The sequence below is a fragment of the Ipomoea nil genome, unplaced genomic scaffold (genome assembly GCF_001879475.1).
Source record: "Ipomoea nil cultivar Tokyo-kokei standard unplaced genomic scaffold, Asagao_1.1 scaffold3130, whole genome shotgun sequence".
NCBI lineage: Eukaryota > Viridiplantae > Streptophyta > Magnoliopsida > Solanales > Convolvulaceae > Ipomoea > Ipomoea nil.
The window spans coordinates 108,912-130,652 of record NW_017619558.1 but is presented as its reverse complement, the minus strand read 5'-3'; the positions used below and the strand labels follow the sequence as shown (position 1 = coordinate 130,652).

The 21,741-nt window shown below is 49.1% G+C and overlaps 3 protein-coding genes across 3 annotated transcripts; all 3 read left to right on the top strand.

Annotated features, from left to right (window-relative positions):
- Positions 1–2,153: 2,153 nt before the first annotated feature.
- LOC109166932 (auxin-responsive protein SAUR36-like) lies at positions 2,154–3,122 on the top strand. Its single transcript, XM_019315830.1, has one exon. It carries the CDS (start codon positions 2,401–2,403, stop codon positions 2,923–2,925), a length of 525 nt encoding a protein of 174 aa, XP_019171375.1. The 5' UTR covers positions 2,154–2,400; the 3' UTR covers positions 2,926–3,122.
- Positions 3,123–9,899: 6,777 nt separating this feature from the next.
- Positions 9,900–12,368, top strand: LOC109166912. The gene has a single exon (XM_019315809.1). The coding sequence runs from the start codon at positions 9,900–9,902 to the stop codon at positions 12,366–12,368; it is 2,469 nt and encodes an 822-aa protein (XP_019171354.1).
- A 1,088-nt stretch (positions 12,369–13,456) lies between these two features.
- LOC109166910 lies at positions 13,457–14,935 on the top strand. Its single transcript, XM_019315808.1, has one exon. It carries the CDS (start codon positions 13,457–13,459, stop codon positions 14,933–14,935), a length of 1,479 nt encoding a protein of 492 aa, XP_019171353.1.
- Positions 14,936–21,741: the final 6,806 nt, after the last annotated feature.

The following is a 21,741-nucleotide window of genomic DNA, read 5'->3' as shown; positions in this document are numbered from 1 at the left end:
CCTAGCGCCTAATCAGCCGCCTAGCGCCTAACTCGTCCGATTACGCCGAGTTAACTCGTCAATTTCTGTCGAGTTAGTCGAGTTAACCCGACCGACTCGACCTTGCTAATTTTGTCCATTTATATGACATATACATATAATATGACATATATACACTCGTAGACTAGTTTGATACTTTCAATCTTTGGATGATTGAAGTATTTGGGTATTTCATTTGAGTTTTTTTTTTTTTTAATATTCTTTTGATGTTATGACTTATGAATTGTCATTATATCATTTATTTGAATGTGTTATTTGATTGAATGTTGAAAACAGCCTCATTAAAATTGTCAAATTGCAAGTTTGCTACTGTTTTCTTCGCGACCGCCTAGCACCGCCTAGATTCCGCCTAGGCGCCGACTAGGCCGCTTAGGCGCTAGGCGCTGCCCGGGCGCCCGACTAGCGCCCAGCGCCTACTGCAACCATGATATATATATATATATATATATATATATATATATATATATATATATATATATATATATTGACATTCATGATTTTACTAAATTTCATCATAGTTATATAATGTCTATGTTAACTTCAAGAACGAATCTATAAATTTTAAATGCCATCTATATGTCAAGAGAAAACAACCAACCCCATACCTAATTTGGTATATGAGTCCAAATAAAAATATGAAAAAATTATTTGTTAATAATTAAATTTGAAAAAAAAAATTACCAAAGTAAAATATTAAACTTGATAATTCAATATTAAAATTTGTTTATGCCTATAATACTCTCTCAATTTCTTACTTTCAAAAATAGATATTGACCTAGTATCATATTTACAATTCACTCACTATTCTCTCTACATCTCTGCACTAGTAATTTACTCCTAAAATATAATAATAATAATAATAATAATAATAATAATAAACTTTATTTAAAAAATAAAAAAAAACATTACAAATTGAAGGCTGAATTTTGCAGGCTTGTAATCCTCTTAACACTTTATTTTTAAAAAATTTCACTATATTGTCTCTTTAGAGACATTCGATAAAATTAAAACGATATATATATATATATATATATATATATATATATATATATATATATAACTAGCATGATTCATATGTAAAAGTGACACGCACAAATTAAAAAAAAAAAAAAAAACAAAACAAAAAACAAAAAAAAAAAAGAGTTGTGCAATAAAGATATTTGCAAGTTAAAATCACTCCGAGTTACTCATGATGATTCCTACCGCCCTCTTCATTGTACGGAGCCTTGTCCTTTGCTCATTTGTGACCCCTCAAACTCCACAGAGACGCGGAGGAGCGCATTCACCTTTTTCCTACCTCCAAATATTTTTCTGTCCCTTTTTTTTTCCTTCACATAATTTAATTACCGAATGTTAATAATAAACACATCTAATTACATGTTAAATATTCTTTTAACATATTAAAATATTTTGATAAATTTGCCGAGAAAATTTTCACTTTTGATCCTGACTATTACACATGAATTCACATTTGATACTTGATTATTAAAATTTTTTAATTAGGTCTATAATTATGTAACTTATATCACATTTGGTCATGCCGTCCTTGGAATGAGCACTTCTAGAAGAGCACTGCATTTGCTTCTTCCGGAAGGAGCACTTGGGGCAATAATTGGCTAGGATATAGGACGGTATGACCAAATGTGATACAAACTATATAGTCATGCACCTAATTAGAAAATTTTAATAGTCAATGATCAAATGTGATTTATGTATAATAGTCAGTGGACCCTCTTAAATTTAGTATGAAATTGAATTTAAAGTTAATTATCGAAATAGTCTCTTGACTATAGCAAAATTACTAATTTGGTCATTGACTATTTTTTTGCCTAATTATTTAAAAATCTTAACCAATTTTGTCATTCGTTTGTTTAGCCGTCATGTCCATTTACTCGGTACCAAATTAATAATTTTGTTATAATTAAGCGACAATTTCAATAATTAACTCTTCGATTTAATAAGAGATAAAATGATGTATATGATGACCGAAATGGTCTCTTGACTATAACAAATTATCAATTATTTTCTAAATTTTGAATAATTATTTTTTATTCTTGTCATCTGCCGACCAAGACCGCTAATCTCTCTCTTATCTATCTATATATATACGCACCATCCATCAATGTATTATTCCATCTTCAATTCCACCATGTTTGGACTCTTCTAAGTTCTAAAAGCTTTCAACCAATTCAGAATAAGAAAGCTAGCTGGGAAGCTAAGGCACCACACCACATTCCTATTCCAAGAATCTACATAAGACCATTCATACAATTGTTGTTATAAATACTGAGAGATCCGAGAGTGTCCGCCATTGTTGTCAAAGCTTTCTTCTTCTATTTCTTCTGATCTGTGTGAATTAATATGAGAAGAGCTAGAGGTTTCAGGATTGGGCGGAAGCAGGTCGGGGTTTTCACGTGGGTCATTCACCGGAGGGCGAAGCCGGGGGGCTCCTACCGGCTGCTGGAACCGCGCAGCTCCGCCGTGGACGGAGGAGCGCTTTCTAAGCTGCGGCGGAGCTTGGGGGGTTTGTTGAAACGGCGTAGTCCGGGTTATGTTCGGGTCGGGCAAGAAGCGGCGGAGGCGAAGAGAGGCGTGGGTGTACCGAAGGGGCACCTGGCGGTGTACGTCGGGGAGAAGGAGGACGGCGCGGCGGCCGAGGCGGCGGCGCGTAGAGTGGTGGTGCCCGTCATCTACTTTAACCACCCGCTGTTCGCGGACTTGTTGCGGGAGGCGGAGACGGTGTACGGGTTCAATCATCCCGGCGGGATCCAGATTCCTTGCCGGATATCCGAGTTTGAGAATGTGCAGTCCAGAATCGCCGCCACGGGCGGTGGTGACGGCTGCAATTTCCGGCGGCGGAGCTGGAGACACAGAATCAAATGGTGAAGTGGATCGACGACGGTCTTCATAATTTCGTAGGATTATTCTAGGATTCGTTTGGTAGTAAGAAGTTACTGCCTCTCCGGTCGGTTTTCTCTTGTTTATTTTCTTCATGCGAGTGGAAGATTTTCTTGTACAAAACTTTACCAGCCAAACCATTTGAATAAAAGAAAAAATCTCTCCCAGAGATATTTTATTAAACATTTTCGCCCCCAAAAATGTAAACCTCCACTACCAAAATTTGAATGGTAATGGATCAGAAGACGCCATCACACTACATGATAATTAATTCTTACAGATCAATTAATTATATAAAAATTTCAAAGATATTGTGTGTAACGATATTGTACTGTATATTATATATTTAATAAATTGTATTTTTTATGATTCGAGTTTAAGCTTAATTTGAATTTTTTTAATTGGAGGCGTGCAAACAAGCCAAAAATACCCAACTATAACTTGAAAGTTATTTTCTTTTTCTTTTTTTTTTTCTTTTTTACATGTATTTTATTAACTTTTGTGTCATTTCTACACATAATTCTTAACTATAATTTTTTTTTCCAGAGAAAATTTCAGTTTTGGCTATATGACTATAGGGACTTTGTTAATTTCAGAACTTTGACTTTCAAAAGTGTCAATTTTGTACTTTCACTATGCAATTTTTATCAATTTTGGTCACTCCGGTCAAATTGCCGGCCAAATTTCGCAGGAAAATTTTAACAGTTAAAATAATAAGAGTATTTTAGTCATTTCACATCTCTTCCTTCTTCTCAAGCGAATTCTTTTTTTTTTTTCGGGCGAATTTTGGTCACTCCAATTGCACGCGATTCGATCGCGCAGAATATTAGCTTGGCGTTGATGAGTTTATAAAATGTGTATTGAATGAATGAACCAGTAGAGAGTTACATAGGTTTAAATACACATGGAAGTAACACAAACTTAGGAAACAACTTATGACTATAACTGATTCTGCACAGACTTCTAACTACTCCATACACCCCTTCAAGCTGACGGTGGACAGGGGACAACGCTAAGCTTGACACGGAGATCAGTGAACCGGGATGCAGATAGTGCCTTGGTAAAAATGTCTGCTATATGATCATTAGTTGAAACAAAATTAACCTTCAGGGTACCCGTGGAGACCTTATCACGCACAAAGTGGTAGTCGACGTCCACGTGCTTCGTTCTGGCGTGAAAAATGGGATTCGCACAGAGGTACATGGCGCCCAAATTGTCACACCACAGGACGGGAATGGTAGGTTGTTGAAGGCCAAGTTCCCGAAGCAGAGACTGAATCCAAACTATCTCCGTTGCGACGTCAGCTAAGGCCTTGTACTCAGCTTCTGTGGACGAGCGCGCAACCGTGCGCTGGTTCCGTGATACCCAAGAGACCAAACTCGAGCCAAGGAAGACTGCAAACCCACCCTTGGACTTCCAATCAATAGAGCAGCCGGCCCAGTCTGAATCTGAAAAGGCATGCGTGGTCGGAGATTGGGATGTAGATAACCGTAGCCCGAGATCAAGCATGCCCTTGACGTAGCTCAACACCTGTTTAAGAGATGACCAGTGTTCCACCATCGGACTGTGCATAAATTGACACAAGCGATTCTCTGCAAAACTTAAATCTGGGCGCGTTAGTAACAAATACATCAATGAACCAACGAGTTGTCGATATGGTGTTGGGTCTTCTAACTGAGCCGGATCAGCAGGTGTCGTCGAGGGAGTCGTGGGCATAGGCGTGGAAAAAGGTTTGCATGATTCTATTCCTGCCTTACGAAGTAGTTCCACCATAAACGCCGTTGCGAAAGGACCACACTCTCAGACATGTAGACCGCTTCAATACCCAAGAAAAAGTGGGGTATTCCCAAATCACGAATTTTGAACACCAATTTTGAACACTGTGGCCATCTTACAAAGTAAACCATCAATTAATAAGGTAGAATCATCCCCAAGCAACAGTATATCATCAACATAAACGAGGATATAGGCACGAGACTGGATAGATTCATAAATAAAGAGAGACACATCCGTTTTGGAGGGACGGAAACCCGCGTGAACCAGGCACGTGGTGCATGTTTTAGGTCGTACAAGGATTGCTGAAGCTTACAAACGTGTTGCGGGTAATTTGGATTTGTGTACCTGGGCGGTTGCCGCATATAGATATACTCGGTAATGTGATCATTTAAAAATGCGTTGTGAACAACAAGTTGACGCATGGTCCAGTTGTTCAAGACAACATAGGTTAGAAGAAGCCTAACAGTGGCCGGTTTGACCACCGGGCTAAACGTCGCGAAGTAGTCTTGTCCCGGAACTTGGTTAAATCCCTTGGCTACTAAGCGGGCTTTGTAGCGTTCAACCGCGCCATCGGCGTTCCGCTTTATACCGAACACCCATTTACAACCTATAATGTTCATATGTGATTTGGGTGCAACTAAATGCCAGGTTTTATTAATCAACAATGCATTGAACTCAACATCCATTGCCGCCCTCCACTGCGGAAGCTTCACTGCCTGGGAGTAGCAAGACGGTTCATCATCATCAACAGACGCAACCATGGCCGTCGGGTTTCTCCGTTGAGTACATGTGGTACGCCGAAGTGCCATCTCATGCGTGAGTGTGGTTGGGCGGTTGCGTCGTGACCGGGTTGTGTTGGATGATGTCGTCGGGTGAAAAGATGAGGTTGAGGCAGACTCGGACTGAACTTGGGATTGCGGCGCCGGATTTGGCACATGCATGGTGGTGGTGTCACACGGTGGTGCGGTGATCATCAATGGTGGCGGAGCAATAGAGGTAGTCAGCTGAAGGACTAGTGCCGACCCCCAAGGCGAGGAGACCTCAGAATTATTAGCATCCTCGCCAGTGTGAGAACCTGCAGATTCAAAAAAAAAAAAAAAAGGAAAAACTTCTTCGTTAAACCTGACATGTCGTGCTATATAGACACGACCCGAAGCAGGATCCAACCATCTGAAGCCACTAAAGGATTCCGGGTAGCCCAAAATAACACAGGGCACCAAGCGGTAATCCATTTTGTGTCTGTTATATGGCCTTAGGCACGGGAAGCATTCACAGCCAAAAACTCGCACGATTTCATAATTAGGTGATTTTTGGAACAGACACGAGTAAGGACTCTTATTGTTTGTGACTGAGGACGACATGCGGTTAATTAAATAGACCGCAGACTAAAAGGCGTATGGGGCCAATATTTCTATGGAACACGGCTTTGGGCAAGAAGTGTTAGTCTGATTTCCACAACATGACGGTGGCTACGTTCAACGCGACCATTCTGCTCATGTGTGTGCGGATAAGATTGCCTGTGAGAAATACTTGAGGCGGTGAATACGTCATGGAGTTTGCGACATTCACCCCCGAGGTCAGATTGAATACATTTAATGGGGTGTGAAAAACATTTTCCCACAGAGGAATGGAAGTTATTAAATATTGAATATATATCAATTTTAAGACGCATAGGGTAGTACCATATGTAACGGGAAAAATCGTCAACAAATAGTACGAAATACTTAAAACTATCAACTGAGGAGACTGGTGACTGCCCCCAAATATCCGTATAAATTAACTGTAGGGGAGAGGAACTAGAGCATTCAACACGAGCCAGTGGGAAGCGCGCAGACTTAACCAAGTGGCACACTGTACAGAGTTTATTGGAGGAATTGAAAAACCAATAACGGGACACCTAGAAAGGACCTAACGCAAGACCTGGAAATGTGGATGACCAAGTCAGTTATGCCACACTTGAGGAGACGCCCTAGCAGACACAAGAGCAACCGGAGTGGATGTATTAAGCATGTACATTCCTCCATGACTGAGACCTTCAAGCAGGACCTGATTGGTGATACAGTCCTTCACAAAAAAATGAGAGGGGTGAAATTCGAAATAAACATTATTATCATTTGTGAATTTATGTACAGATAATAACGAGGCACATAATTTTGGAATATGTAATATGTTGTTTATGGACAGTGACCAAAACTTTAACTGTAATGAAACTGAACCAGTATGCTTAATTGACAGACCTGTTCCATCACCTACACGTAGATTTTCATTTCCAGTATAGGGTTTGAGTTCATTCAACCCGTCCATATGCGGGGTGGCATGTGCATTAGCACCTGTGTCAGGGAACCAAACATTTGAAAAGGGTGTTGTTTGGAGATCATCTTGAGGTTGTTAGAGCACCACATTTGCATGGGGATCAGTGGGGTGAGACGGCAATTGAGTTGGACGGTGGTTGGAGACGTCGACGAAGCGTTTGTAGCAGGTAAGTGCTGTACGGCCTTGGGTGTCACAGATTTGGCATCGAACCCCGACACGACCTCATTGTCCACGACCTCTTTGGCCCCTATAACCACGTCCACGATCGCGGTTGGCATCACCTTACGAGCGAGGCTGCTGCTGCAGGTGTTGAATGAGCAAAGCAGACGGAGCAGATGGAAGTGATGCGGCCGCCTCTTCTGGAAAAAAGATACTGATGAGTGACCAACAAATATGCAACTTCTGGAATGGTGAGGGGTGCGCTCTTCGTGGTCAGTGATGCAACAAGTCCACGATACTCCAGACGAACGCCACGAAAGACGTGCAAGTTTTGCTCGTCCAAACCAATCGGCCGACCGGCTTGAGCCAACTGTTCGACGAGAACTTGGGTTTTGCCAAGATAACCCGCCGTTGATGAGTCACCTTGGCGAAGATTCTGAAGTTGGCTGAGGAGGCTTAGCGAACGTGCGCGAGAAGTTGAACCAAGTGTTGTTTCCGCTGCTATCCAAACAACTCGAGACGTGGAGTGACCAATCGCCAAATACAACACTTCCTCTGCCAATGATGAAATAATCATGCTTAAAATAAACTGATCTTGTTGAACCCATTGAGCATAAAGAGGGTTCATAGTCGCAGGAGAAGCTGAGGAAGACGAGACAAACTCAGGTGGACAAGCGTGGGTGCCATTAACAAAACCATAAAGGTTTTGTCCACGAAGAAATGGAACTAGCTGCGCCCTCCAGAACAGGTAGTTCGTGGCTGTCAGCTTGATGGACAAGTAATGATGCGTTTGCTGCAGCATATTTGGGGAACGAGACTCAGGTACGGTGACTGCCGTGACGGCACGGCTGGTGTAATCCTGAGTGGCGTCAGCGGCGGGAGCCGGAGGAGCATTACGTTCATCGGCCATGGGATCGAAAAGTTAGGTTGATACCAGATGAGTTTATAAAATGTGTATTGAATGAATGAACCAGTAGAGAGTTACAGAGGTTTAAATATACATGGAAGTAACACAAACTTAGGAAACAACTTATGACTATAACTGATTCTTCATAGACTTCTAACTACTCCATCTCTGCCGACGGGGATACTACCAAGATCTCGCCATCGGTTCAGCAGACCCTCAATAACACCGGCATCGCCCTCAACCATGTCCCCACAGGTATGTATCTCTGTGTTTGTAGTGGTTCTGGAAGGTTTTGAAGCGGAGAAAACGGCATCGCAAAGAGCGCACCTGGGCAATGGTGTACGAGTTGGTGCCGGTGGTCCAAAGTAAGGCTACAGCTAAGCAACTGAGGCTGTTTGGCGTGAACATCATCGGCGTTGAGCCTCAGGGTGTTCATGCGGGCCGGGGCGACCCTGATCGCGATGATGGTGTTCTCTGTTGAAAAAAAAAAAAAGAATTCGCCGGAGAAGAGGGAATATATGAGAAATGACTAAAATACCCTTATTATTTTAACTGTTAAAATTTTCCGGCGAAATTTGACTGACAATTTGACCTGAGTGACCAAAATTGATAAAAATTACATAGTCAAGGTACTAAATTGACACTTTTGAAAGTCAGATGCTGAAATTAACAAAGCCCCTATAGTCATATGACCAAAATTGATTTTTTTTTTCACTAAATAAAATTTGAATTTTTCTATCACTTTTACTCTTTTAGAGGAATTTTTAAGTCAAACATGTGCATATGCTAGTTTTAGGTGATGTTTGCTCGAAAAACTTATCATAATAAACTCGCTAAAAGAATTAAAACTGATTACAAAAATTCAAAGTCAATAGTAATAATTAAAAATATACCAAAAAAAAAAATCAAAGCACCAAAAATGCATTTCATAGTGCAATTTTCACTAGTTAGCTATCACTTATGTTGCACGAAAATATGTGAACGTAATGTTTCTCTGTTTTAAAAATATTTCATCCCCGCAACTTATTTCAAAACTATTTTGTGCAATTTTTAATTTTTTTTTTAAGTGGATCATTTCCTAATTAATAAAAAATGGTGAATTGGATGTTGGTGATGGGGTGAGAACCCCGGCCCAAGAAAAGAGGCCCAGAAAGAAAAGACCAAAGAAGAAAGGGTGGGCTGACGAAAGGCAGGCTCGAAGGATGCCTGGGCCGAGTCCAGGACTCGGCCCAGGCCCAAAGAAGAAGGCCCAGTCTTGAGCTACAAAGGACAGCCCAATCCGAGTGCCACCCAAAGACGAGGAGTCGGTCTAGGCCCGGCCCAGGGGAAGACTCGGTTCAGAGAGCCATTGAAGCAGTCAAGGCAAGGAGCCGTTGAAGCATTAAAAGCTGGACGCGGTCCACCAGTTACTAGCTAGAGAGAGCCGTTGGCCGGGTCTGTAACGTTGCCCAACGGCTCGGCATATTGATTATAGCCTTTAAGTCGGCCATCATGGGCCTTTAAGACAGTCAAGGAGGAGCCACTATAAAAAGGCTCCTCCACCCCTTGTAAAAGACAGATTCGAGAACCCGGAGAGGGAATAGAGAGCATTATTGAGCAACCTATTTTCACTAAAATCAAGGCTTTTTGTGAAAGGTGTCTCCTCCAGCTTAAGGTTGTGTTGGACCTCCTTGGGCCCGAAAACCCAAAAACCATCACTGGCGCCGCCTGTGGGGATCCAAACAAAGAGTTGCGTGCCTTCTGAGCAAAGCGAGTCGGAGAAATCATCAAGAAGAGTCCTGGTCGTAAGTAATTGAAAGATTTTACCATGACAGGAAGCCAAGACCAATTGAGCCAACGCAATGGGCTAGGAGCCGACCTAAGAGATCAGTTGAATCGGAGAAGCACCCGAAGCCGGGAAGACGATGCAACACCGCCACCGACACCTCAGATAAATCCACAGCCGACTGCGGTACCGCTCACCCCGGATCAGCTACACGCAATTGGACGTGCCTTCGCCGAAGCAAGTCGGGGAATACGGGAGCAATCCGCTACTCGGGTACCGCAACAAGACCCCCCACCGCCGCGATGGCCGAACAATCAACAATCAACCCGCCGGGCGGTGAGTCAACCTGTCCAGTCCGTTCATTCCCGGCTAGGCCCTGGTGTCGAGCGACGGTCAGCAAGAGAACGACTAGGGCGAAGGGAACCCCTCCGCGCTCCGGTAGAAACTCACGGCCGGCAGAGAGCACGTGAGCGTAACCGTGCGGGGAAAGGCCGGACGGCGGCTCGCCGCGTGGAGCAGTCCGCCCGAGACCATGACCAACCCGCCGAGTCAGAGGTTGGCGAAAGCGCGGAGTCGACAGGAAACCACACCCATGAGAGGGTCGAAATGGCAAACCTCGCCCAAGAGGTAAGAAATCTGAAAGAGCAGGTAGAAGGGAGAACCAAGGCCCCCGGTCGAGCGCTGCTGACCTTGTTACCTTTCTCCGCCGAGATCATGGCCTTCAAAATACCGGGCGACTTCAAGTTCCCGGAACAAGCCACGTTCGACGGATCAGGCGACCCGCGGGAACATCTATTGAGCTACCAGGCCAAAATGCAGGTCTGGGGAGTACGGGACCCGGTCATGTGCCGCGCCTTCCTGCCCACGTTAAAAGGGGCCGCGCAAAGGTGGCTTGTAGGACAACCCCCGGGGTCGATTCACAGCTTCGAAGAGCTGGCGGACCGCTTCATGAGCCACTACGCCGCTAACATCAAACAACAGAAAGACTTGACTCATTTGGGCGACATCCATCAGGATGAGGGCGAATCCTTAAAAGCCTATCTGGCTCGCTGGCAAAAGGAGATCCAGTCGATAGAAGAAGTGGAGGATCAAACAGCACTCACCTTCTTCATCGAATCTTTGCGGTCCGGACAACTATACCGGGACCTGAGGGACAACCGTCCGGCGACATACGCAGACGCAATCCAGATGGCCAACAAGAGAGCCAACACAGAACAGGCTATAAAGCACAAACGACAACGTGAGGTCGGCGGATCTGCCAGTGGAAAAAGGACGCGGGCCGAGACCAGAGAGAGACGTTCAGACGTAGCTCGGCGGCCTGAGGCCAGGCGACCGTACGACCGCCCCATCGTCCACACTTATCGCCCGGCTCCAGAGCGGCCGGTCCATGAGGTACAAGTGGTCGCCCCGCCTCCACCTCCGCCGATTGACGATCGTGCAGCGAGCGAGGATACTGGTAAGACTTCTAAATATTGTCGATATCATAAATCTTACACTCACAGCACGGAAGAATGCTTCTACTTAAAGAAGATCATGGAGGGGATTATCCAGCAAGGAACTCCGCCTCCTAACCAATGGAAGCGAAGGTCGACCAGTCGAGGAGACGAGGGGCCTTCCGCCGACGCAGAAAATAGCCGGGGCAAGCAGCCGGTCTCCGAGGAGGACGAAGCCCAATGGCGCCAGAAGCCAGTCATTAACATGATAGTCGGCGGGCCAGAAGGCGGCGATTCCGCAAATACCCGGAAAGCCTGGGCTCGGCAACTATATGTCGGAACGGTCTACGGCCGGGAGGAGAGCTCCAAAAAGATATGCCGGGAGCCCATCGTGTTCACCGATAAAGACTTGCCAGCCGGGGAAACCCCGCATCGAGACGCGTTGGTCATCGCCATGGATATCAACGGTGTAGTTGTTCGCCGGATTCTGGTTGACACCGGGAGTAGTGTCAACGTACTGTACCTGGATACCTTTACTAAGATGGGGCTGACCCGAGAACAGCTCAGACCCGTGAACACCCCTCTCGCCGGCTTCACTGGAGACTCAGTGGAAGCGGAAGGGTCCATCACTCTTCCTGTGGAGATCGGCAGTTATCCGGATGTACAGAAGTTGAGCATGAAGTTCATCGTGGTCGATCTAGCCTGCTCGCACAATGCCATACTCGGCCGCCCGGGTCTGGAAGACCTTGGAGCCTTAATCTCAATTGAACACCTGTGCTTGAAGTTTCGCACGCCGAACGGAATAGGAACAGTGCGTTGTGACCGCAAGGTCGCCCGCGACTGCTACCTACAAGCGTGTAGAGGAATGGGCAAACGTGGGATGCAGGTCCATGAGATCACTGAGAGGCCCCCTAAGAGAACCGTGATACCTCGCCCAGAGCCGGCCGTCGAGCTAGAGGAGGTCGAGATTGACCCAGCACAGCCAAGCAGGCGAGTAAGAATTGGAGTCGGCCTTCCGGAGAAGTTAAAAGGGGAAATCATGAAAGTGCTCCAGGAGCACCGACTGGTTTTCGCCTGAGGCCCCGAAGATATGCCCGGCGTGGATCGATCAATCATATCACACCGACTCGCCGTAGACCCAGAGCATCGGCCGGTCATACAGAAGAAACGGTATTTGGCGAATGACCGGAGGGAGTCCGTGAAGAAAGAGGTAAGCACATTGTTAGCAGCCGGGCACGTCCGTGAGGTTAAGTACCCGGAATGGTTGGCCAACGTGGTCCTTGTACCCAAGCCCCCGGCGTGGCGAATGTGTGTAGACTACACTGATCTTAACAAAGCCTGCCCAAAAGACCCGTTTCCTCTGCCCCGAATCGACCAGCTAGTCGACGAAACGGCCGGGTCAGCGCTTCTCAGTTTTATGGATGCCTTCCGAGGATACCACCAAATATTCATGCACCCGGCGGATGAAGAAAAGACCGCTTTCCTGACTCCGGACGGAGTTTACTGCTACCGAGTCATGCCATTCGGACTCAAAAACGCTGGAGCTACATACACTCGAATGGTTGCCCGACTGTTCCATCACCTGCTGGGAAAATCGATGGCTGCGTATGTTGACGACATGCTCGTCAAAAGTCGAGAGGAGGACAAGCACGCGGAAGATCTAGCCGACTGCTTTAAGGTAATGATAAAGTACAACCTCCGGCTGAACCCCAAGAAGTGCGCATTCGCCGTCCAGGGTGGTAAGTTCTTGGGTTACATGGTCACCAAGCGAGGCATCGAGCCTAATCCGGAGAAAGTACAGGCTATCCTTGACATGCAACCTCCTACTACCGTCAAGGACTTGCAACGCTTGACAGGACGATTGGCGGCTCTTAGCCGTTTCCTTAGCAAATCAGCGGATAAAACCGTGCCCTTCTTCGAAGCCATGAAGAAGAAGGAGGGATTCGCCTGGACTACCGAATGCCAGCAGTCGTTCGAAGAATTAAAACAATATCTGTCGACTCCCCCAGTACTATCTACCCCCAGGAGGGCGAGCCCTTACTCTTGTACCTTGCCGCCTCAGCCAAGGCAGTAAGTTCTGTGTTGGTCCGAGAAGAAGACCGAGTCCAGCACCCGGTTTACTATGTAAGCCGCTCGCTGAAAGCTGCCGAGACGCGGTACACCACCATGGAGAAGATCGTGTATGCCTTGGTAGTCACCGTGCGTAAGTTAGCACCTTACTTCCAAGCTCATACCGTCCGAGTCCTGACGGATCAACCACTCGGGAGTGTGCTGCGGAACCCCCTGTCCTCCGGCCGATTGGTAAAATGGGCCGTCGAGTTGACTCAGTACGGGATCGAGTACCAACTCAGGCCCTCCATCAAAGGCCAAGCTTTGGCCGACATTCTGGTCGAGTGTACCGCGGGTGAGGAAGAGAAGGAGCGCGCCTCGGAAAGCCATCTGGGCGAGTGGTGGGAGATGCACGCGGATGGAGCATCAAGTCGACAGCACTGCGGAGGCGGTGTCATGCTTATCTCTCCGGAGGGATTTCGGCTGTATTATGCCCTGAGGTACCTGTTCTCTACATCAAATAACGAGGCCGAATACGAAGCAGTATTGAACGGCCTCCGTCTCGCCAAAGATCTAGGAGTCGAACGGCTGCGAATCAAAACCGACTCCCGACTGGTGGTCGGACAGATTTCGGGGACGTGCGAAGCTAAGAACGCGAGAATGGCGTTATACAAAGAATGTGCCACCAAGATGTTGAAAGGGCTTGAAGCCTATGAGATAGAATACATATCCCGGGCGGACAATGTAGAGGCTGATATCTTGTCCAAAATCGCCCTGGAAGGGGTGCCGGATCACTTAATAAGGATCTGCCAAAAGGAGGAACTAAGTCGGCCGAGCATCGAAGAGGCACCGTTGGCGGTCCAACAAGTGAACGTCGAGGAGTGGGACCGAGAGAAAAACCCTGAGATGTTTTGGATAGAAGATATCCGGCGGTTTAAGGAAACGGGCGAGTTGCCAACCGACCCAGCAGTCGCCGCAAGGGTTCGACGAAAAGCACCCTCCTTCCGAATCATCGACGGACATCTGTACAAACAGTTGTTTGGAGGGCCCTTGTTGAAATGCCTACTTAGGCCTGAGGCCGAGAAGGTGATGGATGAAGCCCATAGAGGCATCTGTGCCGCGCACCAGGGTGCCCACACGCTCGCCCGAAAGTTGGTCGTGCAAAGGTATTATTGGCCGACCATGATGCGAGACTGTATTGAACGAATGTCTAAATGCGGCGTTTGCCAGGCATTCGCCAGGAAAGACACTCGGCCGGCCACCTTCTATACACCGGTCACCACTGCTATTCCTTTCGCCAAGTGGGGAATAGACTTATTGGGGCCCCTACCCGTCGCCCCGGGAGGATTGAAGTTTTGCGTCGTAGCCATCGACTACTTCACCAAATGGGTTGAGGCGGAACCTCTGGCTAACATCACCGAGTACCAGTGTCGCCGCTTTCTGTGGAAAAGGGTGATCTGTCGCTTCGGCCTGCCCGAACACATCGTCAGCGATAACGGGCGACAGTTTGACTGTCAGGCATTCGCCGATTTCTGTAGCCGACACGGTATCAAGCATACCAAGGTGTCGGTAGCCTACCCCCAAGCCAATGGGTAGGTCGAAAATGTGAATCGAACATTGGTCGACGGAATCCGGAAAAAGCTCGAGGACATCCGAGGAAACTGGGCGGACGAGCTTGATCGAGTCCTATGGGCCTATCGCACTACCCAGCGGCGTGCAACGGGAGAGAGTCCGTTCTCGCTCGCTTACGGCTTTGAGGCCAAGGTTCCAGTCGAAGTGGTCGAGCCCACCTACCGGGTTCGCACCTATTCGGACGCGGCAAATGAAGAGAGCCTGCAGATTGAGAAAAATTTTCTAGAAGAAAGAAGGGAAGCCGCGAGTGCCCGAATGGTTGAGTACCAACAGGCGGTGAAAAGATACCGCGATCGCCGAACTCGCCCGAGAACCTTCCAGGTTGGCGACCTAGTGCTACGAGATCGACAAGCCAGCCAGCCTACCGAAGGAGGCAAGCTCGCGGTCAAGTGGGAAGGGCCGTACCGCATCGCGGCTGTAGTCCAGGTCGGAACCTACAAATTAGACACTATGGAAAGCAGGCTCATAGATCGTATATGGAATGCTACTCACTTGAAAAGGTTCTATCAGTAGCCAATGATAGGTCATGTATGGGCCCGAGGATTCTAATCTAAATAAAGTGCATGGGTTACAACCAATCGTCCCAGGGACTCGGCGAGAGAAAGTTAGGAAACAAGGGCCCAGACCCTTAGTCGTTTCCGTGAAAAAGCCAAAAGGAGTCGCCTCGAATGAGAGACTCGGCACGTATATATAGAAACGCCGGGGCACTGACCCTGAACCGTTTCTGAGAATAGAAAAAGCCTAAAGGGTCGCCTCGACTGAGGGACTCGGCGAGAAAAAGTTAGGAAACAAGGGCCCAGACCCTTAGTCGTTTCCCTGAAAAAGCCAAAAGGAGTCGCCTCGAATGAGAGACTCGGCCAGTATATATAGAAACGCCGGGGCACTGACCCTGAACCGTTTCTGAGAACAGAAAAAGCCTAAAGGGTCGCCTCGTCTGAGGGACTCGGCGAGAGAAAGTTAGGAAACAAGGGCCCAGACCCTTAGTCGTTTCCGTGAAAAAGCCAAAAGGAGTCGCCTCGAATGAGAGACTCGGCCAGTATATATAGAAACGCCGGGGCACTGACCCTAAACCGTTTCTTAGAACAGAAAAAGCCTAAAGGGTCGCCTCGACTGAGGGACTCGGCGAGAGAAAGTTAGGAAACAAGGGCCCAGACCCTTAGTCGTTTCCGTGAAAAAGCCAAAAGGAGTCGCCTCGAATGAGAGACTCGGCCAGTATATATAGAAACACCGGGGCACTGACCCTGAACCGTTTCTGAGAACAAAAAAAGCCTAAAGGGTCGCCTCGACTGAGGGACTCGGCGAGAGAAAGTTAGGAAACAAGGGCCCAGACCCTTAGTCGTTTCCGTGAAAAAGCCAAAAGGAGTCGCCTCGAAGGAGAGACTCGGCCAGTATATATAGAAACGCCGGGGCACTGACCCTGAACCATTTCTGAGAACAGAAAAAGCCTAAAGGGTCGCCTCGACTAAGGGACTCGGCGAGAAAAAGTTAGGAAACAAGGGCCCAGACCCTTAGTCGTTTCCGTGAAAAAGCCAAAAGGAGTCGCCTCGAATGAGAGACTCGGCCAGTATATATAGAAACGCCGGGGCACTGACCCTGAACCGTTTCTGAGAACAGAAAAAGCCTAAAGGGTCGCCTCGTCTGAGGGACTCGGCGAGAGAAAGTTAGGAAACAAGGGCCCAGACCCTTAGTCGTTTCCGTGAAAAAGCTAAAAGGAGTCGCCTCGAATGAGAGACTCGGCCAGTATATATAGAAACGCCGGGGCACTGACCCTGAACCGTTTCTGAGAACAGAAAAAGCCTAAAGGGTCGCCTCGACTGAGGGACTCGGCGAGAGAAAGTTAGGAAACAAGGGCCCAGACCCTTAGTCGTTTCCGTGAAAAAGCCAAAAGGAGTCGCCTCGAATGAGAGACTCGGCCAGTATACATAGAAACGCCGGGGCACTGACCCTGAACCGTTTCTGAGAACAGAAAAAGCCTAAAGGATCGCCTCGACTGAGGGACTCGGCGAGAGAAAGTTAGGAAACAAGGGCCCAGACCCTTAGTCGTTTCCGTGAAAAAAGCCAAAAGGAGTCGCCTCGAATGAGAGACTCGGCCAGTATATATAGAAACGTCGGGGCACTGACCCTGAACCGTTTCTGAGAACAGAAAAAGCCTAAAGGGTCGCCTCGACTGAGGGACTCGGCGAGAGAAAGCTAGGAAACAAGGGTCCAAGCCCTTAGAAGGAGTCGCCTCGCCTGAGGGACTCGACGAGGGAAAGCCAGGGGACAAGGGTCCAAACCATTAGTCATTCCTGAGAAGGTAACCGCGTAAAGGGTCGCCTCGACTTAGGGACTCGGCGAGAAAGAATGAGGGCTAGCTGGGTTCGAAGCCTTAGAAGAAAGCAAAATATTAAAAGAAGAGCTCCAAGACAAAATGGCAAGAGAAAAGGACGGAAAACGCTTTCATTAAAATAAGGCCGACAAGGAGGCCAGCCTTTACAAAAGATAGGATCTATTCTAAAAGATCCTAGGCTACTGGGGAGGGGGTGTCAACAGCGACCCCTTCAACTTGCGCCCCTGCCGATTGGCCAGCTGGGGGAACAGAAGAAGGGTCCTCCGCCTGAGGAGAGGACTCGGTAAGTACTGGTGGCGTCGCTGCAGGAAGAGTTGTCGAGTCGGTAGGTGCAGCCGGCCCTTCAGCGTCCAGCACAGGCTTGAGACCCCAGCTCTCGGGGGTGAACGAGGAGTCGCGGGCCAGCAGAGTGGCATAGATCTCTGTCTGTGCCTCGCGGAAGCCCAAACGGTAGTCCCGCTCGCCCAAGTCCAGAAAGAAGTCGTCGCCCTCTGGAGTCGCCAGCCATTCCCTGGCCACCTCCTTCCTCCGGGCTTCCACCGCCGCCTGCACGTCTGCCTCGAAGGCGGCCGACTTCTTGTAGTCTTCGACGGAGGTCACGGCGATCGTGGCCGCCTTATCCCTCTCCTCCTCCCACTGACGGGTCACCCTCAGTCGCTCGGCGTTGTGCACCTCCACCATCTTAAGCTGCTTCGCCTGCTCTTCCCGGAAAGCCTCCTCCGTCTGGTGCAGCTTGGCAGCCATGGCCCGCATGTCATTCCTAAAGCCCAGGAACCAATTGCCCAGTTCCATTTGGAGCGTAAGGTCCTGCATACCAAACTGTCAGTCGGAGGATAAGAGAGTAAGTAGAAGAAAAGGCCGAATAAACAACACTTACGCGATACGACTGCCGGAGCAAGGCCTCGATGATGAACCCGTCGGCAAGGCCCTTAGTCGACTCCACATCCTTTGGCAGAAGGACATCCTTGCACCACTCGCGAATGGAGGAGTTGCCCATCAAGATTTGAGCGCCCTCGTCCACCTCGTGGCATAGTCGAATCCTCTTCGGAGTCGGCCCCTCCGTATCCTCAGCCGGCCTCTTAGAGCTCGGACTTTCGAAAGAAGGAGGAGGCGGCTGCCGACTGTGCGACACCACAGGCGAGGGCGTGAGGTCGACCACATTATGAGGATGTGGAGGAGTCGGCCGAGGCGATGGCAAGGGCTGAGACGAAGACGCGGCGGCAGCGCCGGTAGAACGTTGCGTCAGGCGACGCCTCATTTTTTCCGCTCTGTCAGTCATCTCCGGAGTCGGTACAACGGCCTCGTCTGAACTAGAGGAGTCAGAGTCGTATGGACCTGTAAGAGAAACCCATGCACTTGTGAGTATTTCCGCATAAAATAAGAAGCGAGTCGAGAAGGAGATGAAAAAGACGCTACCTATGGTGGCGGCGCCCTCCGGCAGAAGGCCATGCTTGGCCATGGCCCGGACCCGGGACCAGTACTTAACCGAGTACGGCCCCAGGCTCTTCAAGAAGTCGCCGCCTTGGACAGCATCTTCCGTAAAAACGGCCCGCCGAGAGCAGGGCTTGAAGAGAGTCGCCGGCCACAAGGTCGGGAAGGTGAAGGAAGAAGAGAGAGGTCGGACGAAGAAATACAGGGGCTTCCACTCTTTAATTGAGTCGGACAATCCCTCAAAAAGCTGCCGCTTCGGGCGAGCAGCAACCTGGATAAAGCCAGGCGAGTGGGAGCCAACCTTGTTCACGGTGAAGAGATACCGGAACAGGTCCAAATCTGGCTCGCACTGCCACCAATGGCAGAGATTGATGAAGCTGGTAAGGAGTCGGTGAGAATTGGGCACTAACTGGCCAGGGACCAAGTTATAGTGCCGGAAGAGGAGCGAAAGAAATGGGTGTGGGGGCACTCGGAAGCCGAATGCAACCGAGTGCAAATGAATACCCACAAAACCCTCCGGCGGGTCGTAAATAGGCCGGCCCTCCGCCGCGACGACCAAGGCCGAAGGGCCAAGAAGAAAGCGAGCCATATCCAGATCCGCCGCTGTGGCGGTTGACGGAAGACTGGCCGGCCAGACAACCGAGTCGAACTTGCCTCGCGGCCGTTCAACGCCGTCCGGCAAAGCCGCCACCGTGGATAACGGGGCTGGGCTCATCGGAGTGGCCGCCCCGGAAGAAGAGGGAGTTAAGAATGAAGAAGAAGAGACCGCCTGGAAGCCCGCCGGCATTTCCAGACGGCGAACAACGGCGGAAGAAGAAGAAGAAGAAGACGATGGCGAGGTCCCCGCCGGGTTGTCAAAGGACAAACGGCGGGAAGAAGAAGAATGAGAAGAAGAAGGCATCACTTACAGGCTTTCGATTGAGTTTGGGAAGACGAGGAAGACGCAGAGAAGCTTGGAGAACTGAAGAAGAAGAATGAAGGGAAAGGTTTTTAAAGAGGAGGAGGGAGCCCAAGCGGCTGCCACGCGGCGCCTTCCTAATGGAGGAATTGGAGGCGACGGGACATCGAAGTGACGCCGCAATTAATGCCTCGATAGGCGGGGCGACGGTTCAGACCTAGGGCTAGCCTGCAAGCGGCGCGTCTACCCTAGGCCGAGGCTTAAGTGACGGCAACCCAGCCTGCCCGGTCAAAGGCCCATCAAAGCCAAAGCTTTGGGGGCCCACCAAGATCGTGCTGAAAGTTACCAAAAGGTACCCAGCTGGGTCCGGTCGAGTAAAACACTCGGACAAGCTTCAGGTCATAGGGTTGGCCAACAGATTTGCCGAGTCCCTTACCCAAAGGGTCTAGTCGGGCAGAGCCCACAAGTCGGTCATGGCGACCAAGAGTCGGCTAAAGGAGCATATAAAACCAAGAGCCAAAAACATAAAGACGTGATTTTATTCCATGGAAACAGGGGTACAAGGCCAAGAACTCGGCCACAAACATTACACAGAAAAGATGGGCCTAGGGCTTATCTTCCTCCTCCTCCGCGGGGCGCACCGGCTGCGGGTCCTCCAGGTAGTAGTGGGGGCGGAAAGGCAACAGATTCGGCTCGGGCTCGGGCTCGGGCAGTTCGTCCAGGTACACAGCAGGCTTCCCATCAATGACCATCCGCAGGGGCCTCTCCAGGGCACTCGGTGACATGGCCACGCCAAAAAGAGGAGGAGCCTCCCAGTCCAGGTCCTCCTCCGGCTCCGGGTCTTCCACCATGGGCTCCATCTCGTCCTCTTCCGGCTCCACGATCATCAAGTCAAGCATGTCCGGAGGCACCACAATGGGATCAGAAGTGGAGTCGCCCGTTAAGTGCCCTCCGTTGGCCGCCCTCTTTCGCCGGAGCTCCTCCAGACGTGCATGTTCCTTGTTACGGATGGACCAACGACGATCACCGTCCCTGAAACTCATAGCTTGAGTTTTTGAAATGAGAAAGGGTGAGAAAACACAAGGCCACCCGGAGCCCTTATATAGAGCCTCGAGAGAGCAACAACCGAGGCACGAATCACGAAGGGAATCGTAACTGACATAACTAGGCCGGATTAGATGGGCAGCGCGAATCTCTGTCAGAGGTTAATCCCATCCAATTAGCTCGGGAAAAGTGAGATTCGAACGCTAAGCTGAAAAAGCCTGGCTCGCCTGGGAAATGAAAATTTTACAGGTGTCGAGCAAGGGGAGGACTCGACATCATGGCCGACTCCTCAACCACTGAGACGGACAAATGCATAAATCATACGAGAAAACGGAAAAACAGACAAGGCGCCAAGGGAGTTTATTTATTCATTATAAGTAAAGAGGTGCAGGTTACAAGGAGCTTATTACAGAATAAAGCAAATGCTCCTAAAAGAACTACCCCTCCAAAGTACCCAGCCGACCCCAAGATCATTCACCCGGCGAAGAGAAGTCGCTTCCAGAAAACCCTCCCGATGGTCCAGGAGGGGACGGGCAAATCGAGTCCCAGAAGGCCGGCATGAGTGGTGGCACAACCAGCTCGTCGTCGTCCGGGTACATTTTCTGATAGCGAGCGAAGTCTTCCTCGTTCATCAGCCCTGTGATCGGACCACCCAGGTCGTCCAGAGGAATAGAGAAAGTCATGCGGAAAGAGAGCTGGTCTGGGATAGGCACGTTGACAACGGTCCCACCAGGAGAGGTGACTCGAGCGGTCCCCGGAGGGGGAGAAGGGCGAGAAGTCGGAACGACTTCGCGTCGAGCAGGAGTCGGTGGATAAACCACGGAGGCAGCGCCAACAGGAGATCTTTGTGGGGTCGGACGAGGAGCCTTCTTTTTGGGCTCCCTCTCAGGCCGAGTCCGTTTTGAAGGCAAGGGCCGCCAGGGCGACCCAAAATCAATGCGCTTCCCTTTCAACGGTGAGCGACCCATGGGGAGTTGGTGAATTAGTTGAAGAGCGGCCAAGGTCATTTATAGGTGTCAGGCCAGGTCGAGGAGATCAAAACGGTCCCGTGAGATCCGGGAGATAGCG